This window comes from Lepisosteus platostomus, chromosome 9, assembly GCF_059453375.1.
Source record: "Lepisosteus platostomus isolate fLepPlt1 chromosome 9, fLepPlt1.hap1, whole genome shotgun sequence".
Classification (NCBI taxonomy): domain Eukaryota; kingdom Metazoa; phylum Chordata; class Actinopteri; order Semionotiformes; family Lepisosteidae; genus Lepisosteus; species Lepisosteus platostomus.
This window is the reverse complement of record NC_142619.1, coordinates 6,450,498-6,467,963: the sequence shown is the minus strand read 5'-3', so window position 1 is coordinate 6,467,963 and position 17,466 is coordinate 6,450,498. Positions and strand designations below refer to the sequence as shown.

At 39.3% G+C, this 17,466-nt stretch overlaps 1 protein-coding gene across 2 annotated transcripts in view; it reads right to left on the bottom strand.

Moving 5' to 3' along the window:
- Positions 1 to 17,466, bottom strand: part of srgap1a (SLIT-ROBO Rho GTPase activating protein 1a) — a 143,965-nt gene that overhangs the window by 88,495 nt on the left and 38,004 nt on the right. For both annotated transcript variants that reach the window (XM_088646689.1, XM_088646690.1), the window contains exon 2: positions 1,908 to 2,103. In XM_088646689.1, coding sequence (XP_088502815.1) covers positions 1,908 to 2,103 — 196 coding nt within the window. The remainder of the gene's footprint in view (positions 1 to 1,907; positions 2,104 to 17,466) is intronic.

Sequence of the window (17,466 nt, the reverse complement as noted above, 5' to 3'; positions counted from 1 at the left end):
TAAGACTGAAATATTACTAATAATGATTTCAAAATAGAGAAAAGGAATACATACCAAAAGTTAAAGAGCTGCACTCGAACAGAATATAATAATAACAATAAAAGCAAGGCACTTTACATTGTAAAAAGCTGTTCTGTTTTAAAAACAGACGGATAAGTTAAATAAATTTAAATTGAGTTAAAATATTTTAAAATAAATAAATATATTATAATACACTATCTCTTGGGATACCCTAAAATGCAAGGAAGTTTGACAATTTTAGTGCAGAAAGACATAAATAAGGAAATATATAAGGCTCACTAGTTAAAATCCTTTCAAATGTATAGCCATTGATGGTTTTCAAGCAGAATATGACCTAAATAATACATAGGGCAGATCATAATCGAAATAGGTGTAGGATACCAAACGTTGGCCACATGTAAGAGGCAACACCTAAAAGGTTTTCCAGGAATTTCAGGTTAAGAACTTGGAAGGAAAATGCTCACTTCCAAAACAATTTTAGGTGCTCTTCATTCATCATTGGACTACAGTACATAAAGACAATGCTGAAAAAAGGTAACTTAAGATAAGAGCCCAACCCAGAAAGAAAGAGATCTGCCTTACTGAAGAAAAACATCAAAATATCAAGTCAGCAGAGTAACTGCTGAAATAACTCTGAAATAACAGAAGCCCACCTTTTAGAGAAATAGGCACTCTGCCTAGGCCATTATCACTACTTCAGACACAGGCAGAAATATTGAGGGTGGGCAAGCCACTTACGTATCTAGAAACACCTTGCACACATGTTCTTGAAAAACTAACTATAAAGAGGTTCAGCCTGTCACAACTATATCTCTGTAAAAAACTACAACACCGTTTTCCTTTAAAATCTCACTGATGCACAAAGGAATACACACTCTGTAAACAACCATACGTTTTCCCCTAGCATTGTATACAATCTATATTTAACTGATGATTCCACTTCATTCCTCTTTTAGAAGAAAGAAAAAACAAATCCATCATTGCAATGTTTAACTTTTAATGCCTGTGTCTCACACTGACTGAAACACTGCTTCTCCTCTCCAGTGTGCCTCAGGAAGATTGAAGCCAGAAGTCTAACAATCCCCCAGATTGTGGTCTTGACTCATTTTAAATACTGGCAAATTGTTAGATTATTCTCCCTTTAAAGGTACATTGGCCTCATTCAGGGAGTAATAAATCAAGGAAATGTACAGCTTAAGCAGTTCGCAGGGTGCAAGACAGTGTAACATTTACGAGAGTTCATATAGCACAGAGAGCTCAGGAGAGCCTGGCTTTGAAAAATCAGTTCAAGCTGGGGTCCGTTTGCAAAGCATTTTCTGTTTAATGCTCACTGCCCGAAAACCATAGCTGGGTGGCTTCAAAAATCCCTGTTATGATCACAGAATTCCCTGATAGCCATCAGACCAATTTAACTAATACTCAACTGGTTAACTATTCTCAATATTGGAGAAATCAATGGATATAAAAGCTTAGCAATGTCAAAAGCCCAGTCTTAACCGCCTTCACCTTCCCACGAGTACAGTACTGTGTGAAAATTAAGAAACAATGTGGATTTTAATGTGATTTCAGATTATTATTCTCCACTGTGTAACTCATTTTTAACCACTATATTTATTGCCTCCTTTCTGACATCAAACTTTCAACGAGACTTTTTGCATCAAAGACCCTTGTCCAAGAACAGTCTTTTTTTATGTTTTAAAGACTGCTGGTTTTAATTGCACAAATAGAGCTGTGCTACCAGGTTATCATAGGGTACCTATATGAAGGAAGACACCCATAACCTGATGGCCCTACAGGTCCAGGTCAGCATGCAACTGAGGTGCACCTGGATTAGATATGAGCTCATGACAATTTGACAACAAATAAGGGGGCAGCTGTCTTCTTACTTGTACTGCTGGTGGTCCTTGGTGCTCCTTGTCTTGGCCATAAAGCGCTCAGCCAGCTTTTCCAGGTTGCGGGAGTACTCCATCTCGATTTCAGCCTTCTTGCGGAAGAAGTCCTGAAGGTCCTGAAGAAGCTGGACTCTCATCTCCGTCTGCTGCTCCAGGCATTTCTGCTGCTCCACCAGCTGTGCACGGATTTCTGAGGGCAGAATAGTACCAGTTAAAAGAAGTGTGGACCAACATCAGGGGTCAGAGCGATCTGGGTTTCCACTGGAAGGAGAATGATCCCAAACCAGTCAGTGGTGTTGAAATGAGGATTCAAGTAACTTGTTAACAATGAAGTTGAAGTTGTGTTCCCTTACAAAGAGAGAAAGTACATTGTTAAATGTGGCCTTCTCCCTGTCGGTGTGTCTGTGTCTTATGGAGAGCAAGCTGGGGTATGCGAAAAGACAGATTCCTAAAGCGATGATGTTACTATCAACCTGAACTGATCAAAATGTCAGGTATACGTTCCAGGAAAGAGTAATTTCAAGCCAAAACAAATTCGGAAGAAGGGGCTTTGGTTTTACCAAGTCTTAAAGTCTTAGGTCCAAGTTTAATTACTGCTGTTTGAATAATCAGTAAGGTCATCTATTTAATTTGATGCATATAAATTTATCATTTATTCTATAACTTAGGCAAAGTTTGTAAAAAACACATTTCAAATATTCTTGACAGCTGGATCAAGCAGGGGCGCAGTAGTTTTATTTTCTAACTGCTTAGTCCTAGAGAAGGTTGTGGTGGTAACAGGCTGAGCAGGGTAGACCAGATTTCCCTTTCCCCACCAACAGTCTCCAGCTCCTCCTGGGGGACTCCCAGTGGTTCCCAGGCCAGCTGGGAGATATAATCCCCTCCAGCCTGTCCTGGGTCTGCCCCGGAGTCTCTCCCCAGTGGGCCGTGTCTGGTACATCTCCAGCAGGACACAACCGGGGGAGACATCCTCACCAGATGCCCAAACCACCTCAGCTGGTTCCTCTCAAACCAAAAGAGCAAGAATTTGGCTCCAGGGTCCTCCCGGACTGCTGAGCTCCTCAATTTGTCACAGAGAGCAAGCTCAGCAGCCCTTGAGAGACACCTCATTTCCACAACTTGAACCCACAATCTCATTCTTTCGGTCATTACCCAAAGGGACATAAATCGACCAGAACTGACACTGATACTGCTTCAAATTCATAGTTTGGAATCACATGTTAAGAGCCAGTATTAGTGGGCAATACTGCTCATTATTCAGCACAGCAATTGCTAGATTTTGTCACCGGTTTGTATCCCTTAGAACAATTTGATGGATGAAGACTGAGCTCTTAAGCAGACAATTTGTTACACTTGGTAACATAGTACTTAAATGTTACACTATGTAATATTTAACTAAATTGCGAAGATATGCAAATTATCTATGTAATATTCTATCTGAATACAATACAGTTTTAAGAACACCCTGCCTTATTGATTTTTTTAAAACATAACACAGATCACTGATGTAATTTGTATTATGTCTAAATCATTTGGGAGCAAGAGATCATTTGGAACAAGAATCAGAATACTCATAATCATTTGGAACAAGAATCGGGATACTCATCAGGCCACAAGAACCAGTGCTTTTAATTAAATTACCTGCATAACAGATCAATAACATCACAAGTATCCCCAATCCTTAGAAACAGATGATTAAGGGTAATATGCGAGATTTATTGGAACGAGGCGCTCCAAGAGAAGAACTGAAATCATCCAGGTTAATAAGGAAACCAAATGAAAGAAATGGCATTGAAACAAACATTATGAGATACAAGGACGTCAGCTTTGCAAAAACATATCTAAACACTATGATACACAGAGGAGAACAAAGGACCCTGGTCTTGACCACAGAAAGGGAAAGTACACCGTGTGCCTAAGTGAGTAATTAGACAATAATGCACCTTTAAAAATACACAGCACTGGCCAATTTTTTTTCCCACTTCCCAGTGTATTTCACACACACTTTCCTCATGAACTAGATACTCACACAATATCAATCCTGTTGCCACACAACAACATCATTATACACATATCTTACACAGATGCAGTTTATTAACACTGGTTACTAGAACATTCCTAGGGCACCATGACTGTGAAAAATGTATTCAATAGGATTTGAGACGTTTTCTGGCATTTTAGCTTACCTACAAAATAAGTGAATTACATCCTCCTAAATACTAAATGGGTCAAATAAACACCTTCATTGATTATTAAAACCATTAAGCAATCACTGAAGGTCTTAGTCTGATTGAACAGCCACTTGTCACAGCTACAAGCATTTGAAAAGACAAGACATCATACAGAGAAAAGATTTGTTCTGTTTATTATCACCTGTAATGTTTCATTCTTCTGCTATTTTAATAAAGATTATTTTCTTTAAATTGCCAGGAATTTACTGAATGGTACAGATATGGACATTATCTGCTTCAAAATACAAGATGATTTTAAGAAGACCCTTAAAACACAATACAAATTACATCAATCACATCAATTACATCAAAACCACAATGTTTGAAAGCTGTTGAATAAATAATGGAAATATATTATACATTGATTTCTGTCACTACATTAATGTGAAATGTATTCCTGATAAATAGTCTGCTTTCAAAATGAGATTCTGTTGAACCAAATTTATCAACTTGGTACAGTAATCTCACTGGTTTACAGGAGCAAAGATAAACAGATGCCCTAAAAACGTATTTTATTACTTGTTTTAATGCTGTTGAAATGTGCACAGTGGTGGCCCCAAGGGGTTTAGTACACACTCAGTGAAACCACAAGACGAAATCTGTAAAAAAAGAATATTCTGACAACAAATTACCAAGGGACCAGCTGTCTTAATTATACAACAGTGACGCAAGACAACTTTTCATGCACTACGTCAAGGGGAAAGGGTAAAACGCAGAAAGGCCAACCAAATTACAGCCTTGAATCCAATCTGAATTATTTACCGTTAATTACATTTTCAGTCAACAGTTTATAAAAACTAATATAGGTAAGAACGTTGATCTGCATCCCATCTCTGGTACGGTACACATCCCTGAAAGAGCATGCTCATGGCAACATTTATACTTATCTATCCATCCCTTTTTCTTCCTAAGAGGTTGGAAAATCTATGAGTGAAAAATGGACTGTGGGGTTCATTTTAACACACACAGACTAGAAATCCCTGCATCCTAAGAAAAAAAGCCCAGATATTTTATTACTTCAGACCCATTTCCTTAAATCTGACATCTTAACGAACACATACATTCCCAAATAACCATTCCCAACAGGGCTAGTGGATTAAAATGCTGGGGTGTGCTGAGAGAGCAGACAAGCCTGACGAACGGTGAAGACATACTGGGGGGAAAAATGAACAACGCAGCAGGCTGCTGACAGATGTGGCGGAGCTTTCAGTCCTTAATTTGTGAAGTGCAATAACATCTCCTGTATTAGAAGAAAAACAACATTAACATTCTCATCCACCAAAGCAGCTTAATGTTACTTCCCTTATATTCCTTCTCCCGGATCTGCTCACTGAGCAAGAAAGTACCATTCCATTTTGCTATTTTGCTATGAAAATACACTTCAAAAGCAGACACTACAAATACATGTTTTTTCCTGAATATAATGCTTTATAAAAGTCCTTCAGAAAACAAATGCCTTAAATTTGACTATAACGAACCAGGGACATCACAGGGAAATGTTTACTAAGTGTACAGTATATGTTTTCTAGGTACCTGAGAAAAAAAATGAATGAACTGGCTGTTTGAAATGAAATCCTGCTATTTATGTGAAGGATTAAGGATTAATCAATACAATTACCTGCTTGATTACCACTGAAATATACCTACTCATAACCAGGAGAATCTTGTTCTTAAAGCTCTTTTATATTTCATTATTTATAAGAATTTAAGAGAAGTGCTTAATAAAAAAAAATCACAATAAAAGCAGATTCACATTTTTTGTGTGTTTTGAATCCTGCAATTATAAACAACACTAGCTCTCTTGTCTTCTTCTATAAAAAAAATGTTAAATTTGATCCAAACCGTTCTATATACAAATACATAGATCTCAATCTATGATTAAGGACTGATTTCCTGTATAATTTGGACACTTCTGACTGACAGCTTGTGCTTGTCTCGTAGCTTGTATTAATGGATTTATTTTCAGATTTAATAACATATTTCCTTGTAGGCATTAGACTAATTTTTAATGTCTATTGCTGCATATGTGCATACAGAATAGCAAAAAAATTCTAAACAAATTACAACAGAAAAAATAATGTCTAACAGCTTTTCACACAAAACAGTTGTTTTAGATATACAAAAGGGTTTGGTGGGTCATGAGTCAAGTTTACTTTTAGTCACTACTAATATGATCCTACTGTACCATTTAAAACCATGAGACTCTATACTCACTAAGTGCTCTGTGATACTGGGACATGAATTAAAGCACCTGTTAAACTAATACAGCATTTGACAATAGCTTAAAACAGAAAGGAAAATGTTAACTGAAAGGTGATCCCGTCTGCATTTTTTATTGTATTCAACCTATGCAATTTTAAGGGCCAATAAACAGTAATGAGATAGTCTCTTATAATCTAAAAAGTACTGTTATAGTATAATTTTTCATTGCATTTGATATAGACTAATCATTTCATTTCTTGATTTCTCAGCCTATAGGCTAAGAATCCATTTCTGCGCTTTCTTTGATCTATCGGTACAGATTGTTTCAAACTGTGTTTAAAGTGCTGATTGATAAGTCTATAATAAGCACATGTTTTACAGCTTGCAGAAATGAAACGGGTATTATTTGTGGAGCAAGCCAGCTAGGTAGAGCTTACAATGAGGAAGAAGAATATTTGCTCTTTTTCTGCTCAAATTAAATAATACATACCAGGCAGATCGTCTTAGAAACTACATGGATTTTGAGAAATATAATGGTACCAGTGTGCAAAATAAAAATGTTAGGTACCCTTCTGCAAATCTGTGAACAATGGCCCTTAAAAAATTATCTTTGACACCTCTACAGTATAGCATTCTCACATTCTCGCAAATGTTATTGAAAAAGTTCATGGATTAAAAATAGTACAATAAAGGATGGAAATCATTTTTTTGCAAAAAATATCCATATAAAAGCTTTTCCATATTGTTTAATTTAGAATCACCAATTATGTAGGCTATACCCATCCAATTTGGAATAAAGAACTGTACTTCTCACGTGTCGTTTTGCAGCTATGATCAAGCAAAGAGGGGTGAGGATCTGTAGGGTGACTCCTCTGTCCCATCGATCTTTAAGCCATGTGTCTTTTAAGGCCTCACAGGCTATGCAGTCACGTCACTAGAGTTTGATCGCTGACTGGAAGAGACACGTTCCTCACCGCCAGCACTGCAACCGTAAGGAAATGGTTTGAAACTGGGAGGCCACAGGGAGCACTGTATGACTGAAAGCCAAGAGCAAACTGTCCGACCAATCCTACCTTTCCCTTGGCAGCCCTCTGCCAGTTAAACACTGTGACTTGGGGAACCCCTGTAAGTCGGTTAATGACATGTCCAAACCATGTCAATGTACAGCTCAACCTGCGCTCACTGGTTGAGCCACTTGGCACTCGAGTGATATTTCCATCTATCCATTTTCTAACTATTTTCTTCTTCCGAGTCAAGGTCAAGGGGGCCAGAGACTAGCCTGGCAAGCAACAGGTGCAAAGTGGGATACACCTTTGACAGGACGTCAGTCCACTGCAGACAAACACAAACGCAAATCCACACTGGGGCCAATTAACTTACCAGTATGCTTTCCGACTATGGGAGGAAATTGGCGCACCAGGAGAAACCTACACAAACATGGGGAGAACTTACAAACTCCATGCAGATAGTAACCAAGGTTCAGAACTGAGCCCAGGTTCAATTGCAAGGCAGCAATGCTAACAACTGCACCACCGTGCTGCCCAAGTGATACTTGTCTCACTTTGATTTTCATGAAAAAATGTGCAAATATTGTTGTTGATACATTTAAACGTGTGTTTTGGTTGGGAAGAGGCCGATATTGAACCTTGCAACAGCCCTGGTACCGAGACTGTACTGTTAAATGTTTTCTTTTGCACACTTAATTGGAGACACTGCCTGTATTTTGAGTACCAAGCACATTTATTAAATCAAAACTCTCGTAATCAACAGATTCTGATTCAAAACAGGTTCTAAACTCCTGTCTTAATGGACGAACAACACTTGACAGTTTTTCACTATCACGCTGAGATTAGTGGCATAAGCACTATATCACAACTCAGAGACACTGAATCATCTGAACAGCTTCAGGTTAAAAAGTACATTCTGTACTTAAGCTATTTTTAACTTTGGCTTTAATATACACTCTATGAATGGAGGATTAAATTCACCAACAAAGTTAAGTTTACCTATAACAGAATTGTTCTTTTACACGTGAGTGATTTTGATTTTCTAAAACAAACCTTTTGTAATGTCTGCGTAATAGATGATACCTCAGCTGTATCAAATGATCTACTATGATTACATTATACACATTTTGTATGGTATACACATGGATGTCTAAATTAGAAAGTCCAAACCATCTGTGTGACATATCGTGAGCAGGAATCTGAACCTACGAAAGCAGTAGGATGTATAATGTATGCTGAAATTCGAAATCACTCGATTTTCCGTCACAAAATGATGTGAGGGAAATACGTATGGTCATTAAGTATTGCTTAATTATCTACCTCCATTATAATGTGCTTTTGAGTCATCAAAGTTTAACGAAGACAACTAGAAAAGATATGGCTTGTCATAAAATGTAATCACCACAAAATATTTCTTAATTACCAGACAAGCACTATTCAGAGTCAAAGAGATCTCTTTAAACTATGCTGCTAAAAGACTTACAATGTGCTTCTTGTTCTACCTACAGACATGAGTGGCCCCTGTTAAACAGGAAAATGTACTGGGTTAATTATCTGGGGATTACATCTTTAAAGACAAGTAGCTGGGAACAAATGAAGACATAGCGCCCTAGATGGAGAAAAATGGCAGCATATTAATTCTGCCAAAAATTAAATGGCAATGCTTTGTGTGACCATTAGTTTAATTAATTTAATTTTAAAGCTTTTTTGTTCATTACAGCAACCTAGTCACTACCTTCACTGCAGAGGCTGCCTGAAGACTAAATTTTAACACCCTTTTAATATGAACAACAATGGTTTCTCCCACTGGGGGAGAAAATACTTAAGTATGGTAAAAAAACATCATTTACTGGTCTTTATTCTCTCAGCTGATTAATTACAATGCATGCAGTATGTTTACTGGATATTTACTGAACCAAAGCCAAGCTAACAGAGCTGCACATTCAATTGTACTCCACAAGTCCACAAATTCCTATAACACCACTGATTCAGCAATTCTCACCCAGCCATCCATTTTCTTATCACTTCTTCCAATTAAAGTCACAGGGGTAGATAGGTCCCTTTTCAGGCCATAAAGGCCCATGGGGAATGGGGGGAAAGGGCCATCATTTTTCTTTGACCATCCAAAACTGGAGGTGGAGGTGATGTGGTCAATATCACACTCTGGCCGGCCTATTACCCCTGGAAAGATAAATCCCTGGTACACCCTTGGAAAGCAGGCTGAGTGCACCTGGGAGCCGTCTGGAAGGATTTAGAGCAAGCTACATCGCTTGCCCCTACCTGGGATCGAACCCGGGACCTTCCGGTCAGGAGCTAGACACCCTTGCGGTCTGAGCTACCATGGCTCCAAGTCACATGGTAGCACTGTGCTACCGTGACATTTTATTCCATTGTCCATATTTTAATGTAAATACATTTGAAATAACAATTTGTTCAAATGAAATGTACTTTACGTTTGAATGTGTTCACATGCTCCCCATATGAATAACCCTATTCCTTATGGACGAACAACCATTTATGGAGAGGATTTAACCCCAGTTATCCCCCCATGCAGCTTAACTTAACAAACCACACTCTTTCAGTCATGAGGTATGGGCAATGTTTGTTGAACTCAACATCACGGGAAAGGCAAATGAGAAGGTGTTTTTTTTTCTCCCCACGTTAATGAATGCTATGCTGTCACGGCTGATCTAAAAAAAATGACTTTTAAGTCATTTTTAAAGTAGTAGACTTTTAAAAGAGCAAGCACATCCTTTTTTAGAATAACAAATTGCATTTATATACAGTCATACCTCCTTGGATACATAAGGGATGCGTTTTAGAAAAGTGCAGCATACAGCAAATCAACCAACAATTAATTAGTTTTCTCCATTAGGATTAGAGTGGGGGATAGGTTCTGTGACTGTGAAAAACAGTCTAAATACTAGCATAAGAGGTATTTTGCTTCATTTAATCTTTATTTTAATACAGTAACAGAGCAGTCAATGATGGTTAATAGTTCTTAGGAACCATTTTCATGTAGTGTAATAAAAACTAATTTAATCATACATTTTCTTACGTTTTGATTGGAGTTTCTGGATTGGAGTTTGGCAACATCATATTTGATTGTTATTATTGGAAACGTTTCCCACTGACACACTCCACTCTGGATATTATGCAAAATAGTTCACTATTATACATAAGACACTATATTTTCACTCCTGTGTATATGCTGTACAAATTCAAATAATTATACGAATATAGTGTGGTAACACACATAGTGGATTAGAGTATTATAAATGTGGGTAAAACAAGGTGTTAACAATGCAATGCAAAATAATCAAACGAGCTAAAGTTATCAGAGCAGAATGGCACCTCATGACCTCATTATCGGAGGTATTCGGCAACCACTGGGCAAAGGAAAACAAATATTTTCAACCGAAAGGATCCCAGAGTGCTTCACATAAACGAAGGGGGACCTATAGTAGTTCACTCTCACCTGAAGTGCAGTACCCAAACACGTGACAGCAGAAACCAGCAGTCCCACAACACAGCAGATCATGTAGAAAAGAAAGCTTTGGTAACACATATTGTGCAGAGGCCATAATGATGACTCCTGTCATTGGTCTTTCGCAGCAGCAGGTAATAGTAGTAATAATAATAATCCCTTTCTGGACACCACTCAAAGCGCTTTACAGGTATTGGGGACTCCCCTTCACCACCACTAGCGTGCAGCCCCACCTGGATGATGCGACGGCAGCCATAGGATCATTAGGTACTTGCTGGTCTCTTGTCAGTAGAAGAATGCTGTTGGTGAAGCAGTCAGATCTTTATTTCACTGTACTTTTACAAATTCTATGTGATTTCACATATGGAATCTTTTGGTGGGAAGCCTAGAATATGGTATTATTGATTGGTGTATATGTAGAGATAAACTACAATGGTTTAAACTGGAAAAAAAACGTATGTCTCTGGAATGCAGATGGAAACCAGAGCCCCTGAAGAAAATCCATACAAAAACAGAGAGAGCATGCTCTTCACAGAATGACCTTCGTATGAGAATCAAACCAAAGGGACTATAAGGAGGCCTTGTTAAAACACCATACCATCATGCTGGCCTATTTGATCAGTTTGCCTTCGTTCCAATTGTTGAAATCTCCAATTCCACTATATTTTATTTCACTTACAGTCGGAATAATCCATACCTACTCAGTACATCACCGAATAAACACAATAATAGGAACACTTCAGTATAGCTAATCACCCGCGTTTCATTGTGGTTGTCAAGGAAACAAGAAGAGAATACCGCTGAGTATTTTGCACCTTCTTATTCTCTTTCAGCCTCACTGGAAATTGTCATTAAGCTTCCCCATCTCTGGAACTTCAAAATCAGAAAAGTGCAATTTGATCACTCAGCAATTGATTTTACAAGCTCACTTCCGCCAACTCGGGGTTTGTGCATTTTAGAGTTATCCGATAATGACAGTTCAAGAAACACAATTCCCAATACTTATTTACGTGGAAGAATAGGATTTATGAACAGTGTCGGTGGTAATTGCACTGGTAGCGTGGTGCTAGTGGAAAGCAAATCAGACTAATTTCCATGGTACAGTGGAAAAAATAACATGAAGATAATGTAGAAAACATGACAAAACAGCAGCGTGATTAAGGGGATGGATACAGCAGGAAAAGGAAAACAAGTCAAGAACAATACAGTTCTGTCTTTCCTGAAATCTAGAAATCCTTGGATGTGCATGACTCCCCTTCTTGCCCACTCCAACTCTCATTCTCAACTATCCTCGATGAACACTTTGCCACCTCTTTTAAACCCGGGGCTCCACCCATTGGATTAAACACTGACCAATGACATCGCACGCAAAAAAAATAAAGAGCCTGATTGGTGGAGGCTCTCTAACATGCATGTAGCGGTGAATCAGACACAAAAGCAAAAGAGAAAGAGCGCATTAACATTAACAGGCAAATTGCACTGCCTGGTTTGAGGCCACAAACATTGACACACAAGCTTTTAAACACATTATTTGCAAATGTGAGCTAATATGCAATTTGGTGTCTGTGCATGACAGCCAATGGTGTCCTTTTCCCTTTCTCTTAAGCTAATAATAATTGTTCACAATTATATAGCGCTTTTCTGGACACTCCACTCAAAGAGCTTTACAGGTAATGGGGCCTGTCCTCCTCCACCACCAATGTGCAGCATCCACCTGGATGATGCGACGGCAGCCATAGTGCTATCAGTGGGGAGGAGAACAGAGTGCTGAAGCCAATTCATTGATGGGGATTATTAGGAGGCCATGATTGGTAAAGGCCAATGGGAAATTTGGCCAGGACACCCCTACTCTTCAAGTCTGGTTAGTTAGGGAATAGGAAAGCTTGAGCATTTAGTATACATTAGTGTATATCCATATAATGTGGCTTCATTTTCACAGACTTCACATTTCTTTCATGCAGCAAAATACTGTATGTCCTAAATTATGTTTTCCATACAACACTATTTTTTCTCTTATAGTAGGAACAGTAGGAATTATTATCATTGCCGTTTTAGATAACATTACTTGCCAGCTTCTCATACAATGAAACTTGCTAAATTGCTGCTCCCAAAAGCCTCCTACCCACAAAAACCCATCTGGGCTTGTGATCCAACCTTCTGCACTTTTATTTTAAAATCATCTTCCGCTTCACACTGCAGATACTGCAGCATGTTTCTAACATATTTTTCAATAAATGAGGAAATTGGGAATGACTGTTTTCTTCCAGAATTTCAGGCATTTAAAGATGATCGAGTGCTGAACAGATAAAATATCCAGGACATACAGGAGGACGTAGGATGAGTCTGAGAAACACTGCAACAGCTGCAGTCCTGGAAGAAAATTGTTTTGTTCGAGACTGTAGGGGCTGGTGTAAAGATGCTGGGTTACTGTAAGTGTTAGGTATTAACAGATGTGACAGCAGCCAGAGAGAGAAAGACAGCAAAACAGATACACCTGTCATGTAACTCATGAAATTACACAGCCTGGCTACAGGGAATAATTTACACCACCTCAAGTCTCCCAAAATTGCTGTACAAGCATAGCAGTTCTTCTGGAGAGATCTACAGTCCAGCATGGCAAGTTATCCCAGCCTTTCTCTCATCTACGATCTGAACCCATACAGTGCCTTCTCTCTTTACCAAAACTCAAACACACCTTGAAATCTACCTCTACCTCACAGGTCAAGAGGTTCACTCTCCATAATGTTGTTTTGCATATTACCTGTTACCTGTTGTTGTTTTGCACATTACCTGTTACCTGTTGTTGTTTTGCACATTGCCTGTTGTCTCTGTCTTTCTTTTCTTATACAATTGTATTGTTGTTGTTTTTTGTTTTGTTTTTTTGTACTGCTTACCGTCTGAGAGCTAGCTAAAAAGCATTTTGGTATATCATTTACCTGTATATGAGTATAATGACAATAAACTTGAACTTATGAAAAGAGAGGTGTTTTCAGTTATGGGGGTGACAGAATCAATTTTGGGCATAAACATTGTGACATGGTAATGAACGTACTATAGCGATGACTTAGAGAACCGGACATGATTAATTTTTTACTTTAAAAATTAATAATTTTGACCAAACACACTGTCTCTCTGCCTTCTTGAAGTTGAACTCCATTTGGCTGTTGTGAAAACGTGAAGAATTCCCCCGTTAGGCTGTTCCCACTGAAATTAATTCTAAGCCTTCCACCTGCTGCAAAGACGCAAAGGGACCTGAACATTCTAGAACAATGCCTTTGCCTCTTGCTTTGCTTTGGAGTTCTCCAGCAGTCTGTGTTCGTCTTGACAAAATCTGTATATGCAAGCATAGCACAGCCCATTGGAGAGAGGTTGTGAATCGAGAACATTTTGTTTGGTTACATCCACGCCATGTATCATTGTTACACAAGGAGTTGGAATATGTGTGAACCAACAGGAAGAACATGAACAGAGAACACTACAAGGGTAAAATGCATATATTTGGCACGGAGAGCCTACATACAGTAGTTTAAAAGAGTAGGTTAAAATCACATGAGCAACATGTACCCATTTCCTTAATTATGTGCGGCAAAACTGACTTTTGGGATGCACTCGTGGTAAATCATGGGTATTAAGCAATTGTGCAGGTTTTATCTGTAAAGCTTATCCACGGAGATCACAGACAAGCACTCCTTTCACATTAAAAATCTCCGAAAAAGGGATGTTGCAGGCAAAAATAAAACCATTCAGTGCACCTTTTTAAAAAAATAAATGTAAACATTTTAATATTGAGGGCCGCACAGCGGCACTGAGTTGTTAGCACTGCTGTCTCGCAGCGCAGCGGCTCTGAGTTCAATTATGAACCTGGAATGTTGTCTGTGTGGCACTTGTATGTTGTCTCGTGTTCGTATTGGTTTCCACCAGGTACTATGGTTTCCTTCCACAGTCCAAAGACATACTGTTCTGGTAGATTAACTGGCTTTTGGGAAAAAAAACTGGCCCTGGTGTGAGTGTGTCTGTGTCTGTCTGCCCTGCGATGGACTGGTGTCCCGTCCAAGGTGAACCCTGCCTTGCACCCCTTTCGCTTGACAAAACCACCCTGAACGGGAGTAAGTGCTTAGAAAATGGGCAGATGGATATTGATACTGCAGACGAATGCCTTCGGAACAACTAAGCTCTCGACTTCCAAGTTAGGAAAAAAACCCGTTGGTTTCAAAAACCTAATTCACTTCTTATCCTCCAGTATGAGAAAGAATTAAATAAGAGTCTGCTTAAAAACAGCGCCTTTCACTTTATCATTAGGTACCATTGTTCATCAGGTTCTTGAGTCTGGACAGTTTACCAGGACAGGCCTGTTACTACTCTTATACCAACAACTGAGGCAGGATATCAAAGGACACTGGCCTTTCCCCCTTTACTCCAGCCTCCAACCTGAACAGAAAATTTCTGGTTCATGTTTTTTTGGGGTGAAGCAAGTTTTGAACACAGCCCCATGCTGCCACAGTAGAATGTTAAGCTTCCTTCCCAGATCTCCTGTTTTGACAGTGTAGGTTGCAAAAATCCTAAATGTGAACAGGCATACAGTATGTCTCTGCCCCTTCCCTGAACCCTCAACATACAGTACATTCACACACAAAACAAATATAACTGCCAGGTGCTGTTATCTAGTGAATAACATCATTAGGGAGAAAGTGTTTTTCAATGTAAAATTTAGCATGAATGTTTTAATCAAGAGATTTACTCGTGACTGAAAGGGACAGGGGTCATTATTTGCCGACAGCTGGAACACTTCTGTCTTCCTGGAATGCGTGTTCTCGCCGTAAGATAAACACAATAAAGACACTGAATCAGGGATTTGGCAAAAATGTGAACTGTCCTGCCCTAACAGTGGCTGCACAGAAAAAAAAAACCATGAACCCTCATTGTAACGAAATATCCCGAAAATCAAGGGGAGATTCCTGAACGCACAACTGAGTGACAGGAGAGGCAGGAGTGTCACTGGACTGACACGAATGCTAGCAGCTCACAGTCCGTGAGACAGCTGTTTAGGCGTCTGTCCCAGAACAAGGCACGTCCACGTTTATTTTCCCAGAAAAAAAAGGAACTGGCAAAAGAAGCAACAGAGCACATGAAACATGCAACAGGAATGAGGTCTGGCTGCCCAGACCACTGGTGCACGGTCACAGTATTACCTTTTATACTTCAAAACACAAATCACACATCCGTACAAGGCACCGGCACTTAGCTCTAGCAACCAGTAAAAAGATAAAACAAAAAACCTGTGCCTAAACGAATAACAGCCTATCCTAACACCGGGGAGCCAAGTGGTTGGCCATTTGCCTAGCTAATTATATTCTGTCTACAGCAATAATTAAGGTTTAATAAACATAATCAACTTTTGTCTGTATCCATGCCCTGTAGCAGGTTAGCTCTCTGACCTTGTTGCTATGGTGATGATCCAACAGGGACGGACAGTGGGAGCAGAGACGGTGCAGCCAAACGGCGGAGCCGGGGGGGGGTCTTTTATGAAGATTATCAATCACAGCATCTAATTAAATTGGCAAGAGAGCATCTTCGCAGGCCACTCAAGCTAACCAAAGCAAAAGAGTTTCCCCTAACACCTGAGATGTGACCACAAAACCTTGTCGCAATTTTGTTTTCCACAGCTGCTGTGCAATCTTCAGCTGGAGTTATTTACTTTGGGCTCGGTCTGGAGATTCGTTGTCAGTCCGATCAGAATTAGGCAGGTCAGAAAAGAAAAGGCAAGCAGACAAGACAGACACCATTCAGAAAGAACAATAGTCAGGGACAGATTTCCCATTGGACCTTTCCTCCTTTATTTGAAGGGCTTTGAACCACAGAAGCCATTTCAGCACGAGGTAAAAGCACCACCAGACTAGCATGACAATTTCATCAAGTACACCGCAGAAGTCTCCTTGAACCACTGCGCGCTCTAAGGTCACGGAGTTTCGCATAATGATGCTTCGTGCTGATGTGACAGAACAGTGTTTCCAGTGGGCAGCGACAAGGCACTATGCACAAAGCGCATCTGGGGAATTAAAGAATGCTGTTGCACATTATCGGTGCAGTGCCTGCACATGGACCCTAATCTAATAACCACTGATAAAATCCTACTGAAAGAGACCTCACTCCAAGTTAGGAGGGACTTACCCCTTTGAGAAAAATCACATTACTGACCATCAAGGTAAATGCTCACATCTTCTTACCTTCATTGAGGCTTATTGAGTTGCATCTATCAAAAGGGAAAAAGGCTCTTCAATTCACCTACAGTACGTCATTACGTGCTGACAGACATTTTCACTTCACAGAAGGTGTTATACCATCACCTGTACATACTGGGAGAGTCAGCCACTGACTTTCAATTCAGTTTTTGCTCTAGACATAGCACTGACTCAGAGAAGTAATGAATGATATACTGATATCTAATGGTAAGATCACAGCTACCATGCATTGTATTGTACAGTATGGTACATTATGGTATTGTATTACAATAATGTACAGTGTATCTGTATAACACAAAGTTCTTGTCAAGCCCCAGAGGGCTTAGGTGCTGCCCTACTGTATTAAAAGTCATTTTTGCTGGTGTATCCAATCACTTTTAAATGCAT